This window comes from Cynoglossus semilaevis, chromosome 3 (genome assembly GCF_000523025.1).
Source record: "Cynoglossus semilaevis isolate Cse_v1.0 chromosome 3, Cse_v1.0, whole genome shotgun sequence".
NCBI lineage: Eukaryota > Metazoa > Chordata > Actinopteri > Pleuronectiformes > Cynoglossidae > Cynoglossus > Cynoglossus semilaevis.
Window position 1 is genome coordinate 6,742,930 of NC_024309.1, and position 5,226 is coordinate 6,748,155.

General features: G+C 41.5%; 1 protein-coding gene across 1 annotated transcript in view; it reads left to right on the top strand.

Moving 5' to 3' along the window:
- The first annotated feature begins 47 nt into the window (after window positions 1–47).
- The window catches only part of adarb2 (adenosine deaminase RNA specific B2 (inactive)), a 155,938-nt gene continuing 150,759 nt past the window's right edge, over window positions 48–5,226 (top strand). The window contains exon 1 of the mRNA XM_008307672.3: window positions 48–874. Coding sequence (XP_008305894.1) covers window positions 772–874 — 103 coding nt within the window. The 5' untranslated portion in view covers window positions 48–771. The remainder of the gene's footprint in view (window positions 875–5,226) is intronic.

Sequence of the window (5,226 nt, forward strand, 5' to 3'; positions counted from 1 at the left end):
AAAAAAACTCAAACTGCATTGCATTCATTTTGGAGACTGAAACAGGGGCCAAAGGTCGTTGCGGTGCTCATGTGCCACCCCCAGGACCCCCGCACTTTTAAAACTGCTGCTCCGCCTCTGCCCTGTTGTCAATAACGGTACAAATCTTTTCATTTGTGCTTTGTAAAGATGACGAACTCACAACGTGTAATTTTCTCCGGTGCCCTCAGGTAAACTCTGCTGCGCTGACCTATGACCCCTGCGAAGAACGGACCTGTGGAGAGGGGGACACACGGGTGAAGAAGGGGTGTGGGCTGGAAGGTGTCGCTGGTGATGTCACAAATCCTAGCCATCCAGGATTGGACCCTAATTAGAAAGCTCGGCAGCACACAGATAGCGGCGCCGCATGGCTGCTTCCAAAGTGGCTGATGCCCGAGTTTCTGCAGAGCCACGGAAAACAGTCGGAGCGCAGAGGAGAGGAAGAGGTGGAAGAGTGCTGCTGCTGCTGCGCTGCAAACAGTCTCAGTGCGAGCTGGAGTTCCAGAGGTGACACACGAACAGCGAGGACGCCCCCCCACACTCTGGTTTGGGGAGAGAGAGAGAGAGAGGGAGGGAGAGAGAGAGAGAGAGAGTGAGAGAGACGAGTACATAACCTGAGTCTACGTCTGAGACGAGGTCGCTGCTTTGTCGCACAGCAACGGAGTCTGAATCGAGACAAGTACAAAGAGCAGAGTCGAGCCTCCGAGTCCAAGTTTGTCCCCCCCGCGCGTCTCTCCAAAAAGGCTGCGCTTCATGGCATCCGTACTTGGAAACGGCAGCCGCGCGTCCGGGGCTCAGAGCGGCCAGATGAAATGCAAGCTGAAGAGGAGGCGCAGGAGGCGATGTAAGAGAAAAGGTAAAAAAAATAACATTTTTTATAAAAGAAAAGAACTTTACAGCACTTCTTTTGTACCGTACAGCGCTCTTTTCTCCTCTGGTGCGAGCAGAGGTCGTGCGCACCTTCACGGGGTAGCGGAGCGCACGGCGCAGCGGCTGAGCCTCCGCTGCCCCCGCTGCTGTGTTTGCACCTCGAAATCGGCTAATGGGCAATAATGGGCAAAAATAACCCCCTCAAAGTGTGGATGTAGTTAAAAAAATGTCATCTGTTTTATAAACGGAATGGAAATAATCAGCATCATTGTCTTTAAACGACGCGTCATCTGTCCTCCGTGAAGCTGAAGTTGCTGCTGCGTTCACTGTCCCTGAAGTCGCTTTTCTCTTAACATCACGGGGCAAACAAAACGTATATGTCACACTGTTGAATTTACCGTTTCATTTATAAACGTGGGCTTTGCATTTATTTAAGTATGAAGTATGATGACCAAAAAAAAAGTACATTACTCAGCAACCAAACCTCATATAACACAACTCCCACCTGAGACTTCACAGTTGTTATTTTTTAAAACCGTTATCAGTGGTTTTCAACCTGTCCTCTAATCATATGAACAAAATCGTAGGTAAAACATATTTAATTTAAATTTGTATCTAAACCTAAATCTCCCCCTAGCAACTGATTCTTCTTTTTGATGTTGTTTGGATTCTGCTGAACAGATATAACTGTTAACGTACAAAATGATATGACATCGTAGGATAAAAGTATAAAATGTTCTGTAACAGTCAATATATATATATAGTTCACATCTCCAAAGAGTACCTGGTACAGTTTTAAGTTTCTGTTAAAATTATAATAGAATTTTGAATTTTAAAGGGAAAATATGGTAAAAAAAGAAATTGAAAAAAGTTACTTGACTAATTTGATGGAAATATTTGATTATAATTATGACCAAATTTATCTTCAAGTGTTTTTCTAGGCTTCCCTCTGTGGCGACACCTTAACACACGCTGACCCATCTTTACCATGGTAAATCATGATATCCTGTTAATACAGTATCTGTGCCAACGACAGCTCTGTGTTGTTGTCATGCACAACGCAAATCCCAAATAACTCAGAGGCTGAGTTTGATCGCACGTTTCCATCCTACCACCTCTTATTTTGTGATGTTGTGTTTTTCTCTATTCTTTTTTTTTAAGCAGCATTTTTAGCAAAGGGTTTTGTTCTGTGTTAATATTTACCCACACTTGCTGAGTAATTTGTTATTTCATCCTGTGTTCCAGAGGGGGGAAAAAATGGGGGAATGACATTTTAGAGCGATGAAATAAAAGACGTTATTTAGATGTGCCAGTGAAGCCTTTGATACTAGGAGATAACCCCCTCAAAGTGTGGATGTAGTTAAAAAAATGTCATCTGTTTTATAAACGGAATGGAAATAATCAGCATCATTGTCTTTAAACGACGCGTCATCTGTCCTCCGTGAAGCTGAAGTTGCTGCTGCGTTCACTGTCCCTGAAGTCGCTTTTCTCTTAACATCACGGGGCAAACAAAACGTATATGTCACACTGTTGAATTTACCGTTTCATTTATAAACGTGGGCTTTGCATTTATTTAAGTATGAAGTATGATGACCAAAAAAAAAGTACATTACTCAGCAACCAAACCTCATATAACACAACTCCCACCTGAGACTTCACAGTTGTTATTTTTTAAAACCGTTATCAGTGGTTTTCAACCTGTCCTCTAATCATATGAACAAAATCGTAGGTAAAACATATTTAATTTAAATTTGTATCTAAACCTAAATCTCCCCCTAGCAACTGATTCTTCTTTTTGATGTTGTTTGGATTCTGCTGAACAGATATAACTGTTAACGTACAAAATGATATGACATCGTAGGATAAAAGTATAAAATGTTCTGTAACAGTCAATATATATATATAGTTCACATCTCCAAAGAGTACCTGGTACAGTTTTAAGTTTCTGTTAAAATTATAATAGAATTTTGAATTTTAAAGGGAAAATATGGTAAAAAAAGAAATTGAAAAAAGTTACTTGACTAATTTGATGGAAATATTTGATTATAATTATGACCAAATTTATCTTCAAGTGTTTTTCTAGGCTTCCCTCTGTGGCGACACCTTAACACACGCTGACCCATCTTTACCATGGTAAATCATGATATCCTGTTAATACAGTATCTGTGCCAACGACAGCTCTGTGTTGTTGTCATGCACAACGCAAATCCCAAATAACTCAGAGGCTGAGTTTGATCGCACGTTTCCATCCTACCACCTCTTATTTTGTGATGTTGTGTTTTTCTCTATTCTTTTTTTTAAGCAGCATTTTTAGCAAAGGGTTTTGTTCTGTGTTAATATTTACCCACACTTGCTGAGTAATTTGTTATTTCATCCTGTGTTCCAGAGGGGGGAAAAAATGGGGGAATGACATTTTAGAGCGATGAAATAAAAGACGTTATTTAGATGTGCCAGTGAAGCCTTTGATACTAGGAGATTTTCCTGAGGTGTTTTGACTAATGGAATGCAACTTTGAATATTTTTTTTTTTCAATTCTAAAAATGGCACATACACTGTTATATTCTTATACAGTAAAGTGTGTGTGTGTGTGTGTGTGTGAGGGGAGAGAGAGAGTAAGAGAATGTGTGTATTCATTTCTTTTCTCTCAGTTTGTATGTTAACGTTATATAAAAAAGGAGAAGATGTAAATAATTTAGCTCTGACATATTAATTTTATTTATTTATTAATACGTATAACAGACGACGCCGTGACAGTTCTCGTTGTTTATGCTCGGAGATTCCCGACGTGCGCTTCCCGTCCTGGAATATGGATGAACGCTCGGAGCGTGTTGACGTCTCCAACTGCAATTGAATGCATAACGAGCTTTCATAAACACTTTGCACTTGTCATCAAAGTATAAACAGACAACCGCACCTCATTTCCATAACCTCTTGATTTTTAATAGCCCAAGTAATTGAGACAAGGCAGACAATACATAAAATATAGTGCTGAGGCAAATGTATTTACATAATGGAAACGACAGAATTGGTTCCACAACATTAAGCATTGCATATGAGTATCACACAAAGCCCGCGCACATTAGCTGACAGGCCCTGGCTGCATACTTCCCAACGGCTAATTTATCAGTGCTGCTGATTCACTCTGATAACACGGGACATTAGAGGCCAGTTCAAGGGACGGCTTCTAAATGAACTGTGTCTTTGAGAAGTGCTGATGGCCGCTGACTCCACCAGTGCTGCAGGAGTTGACTGAGTTCCCTCTGACAGTTGGGAGAAAAAAAAAAAAAAAACACTCAGTCCTGTCTGTACTGCGTCTCGCTGTCTTTGTGTCTCTGTCTCGAAATCACTGGGATTGAAAGAGGCTTAAACAGCATTTTTTCATCATCATATGTTCCATCTTCCCACATGTGATCAACTTGAGACTTCACACAATTATTTTAGAGGCTACGCGGATTACCGACCTGTATTCAGGGCCTAATCCCTGCAGATTATTTGCAGATGAACTCACTAAAAGCAAAAGACGCGTGCACATTTGTCCCTTACAGCTTTGATTATTTTTCTCTCCCCCCCTTGGCCTCAAACTTTTCTTTGCCTTTCTGTACATTTTCAAATCAGAATCAAAACAGATTGCAGATTTTTATTTTTAGTAAATCCATTCTTTTGCTTTTTTGCTCTCGTCCACCTGAATTCTCTCCCTGTTTTGCGATTGGCCAACTGCTGCTTCCTTGTATTTTATAGGTTACGGAGCTCATGTCAATGCGGCGTTGTGCACGTGTACACCTCCGCTGTGTGTTTGTTTGCTCCCCCCTTAAGAGCAGTGTTTGACCGATGTCATCACTCCTGCTGGGAATCCTGGACGCACCGTGTGGCTGTCTCTTAATTAATCACAACCCTGTGATTTATTATGTCTGTTATATGGTGTCCCCGAAGGCACGTCAGTGCCACAAATAAAGCGCCTCTCAGGGTGCGTGACAGTCACGCAGCAGACACACAAGAGCGAGCGTGTCGTGGCTTTAAGTTAGCAGCGTTGCCTGATTTTAGCGTGACATATGTACAGCATATTCTTCATCTTTAAACCACCTTCTCAGCCACAGAAATAAGCACGGCACAGTGGAGATTTATAGACCAACATTATTTCTTTTTACGGCCTCACTTATCACCCTGTACTCTCAGCGTACTGTACAGTATATCAGTGAATCATCAGGAGCGCCCAGGGGCATGTGTGGAAAAACACGGTGAAACATAATTCATATTGCAATTACTGTTAAGCCCTGTCTTTTTTTTTTTTAATCGAGGTGCTATTGGAGGGGTCCAGGTTGTGCCGTCGGTGTCGGTCGT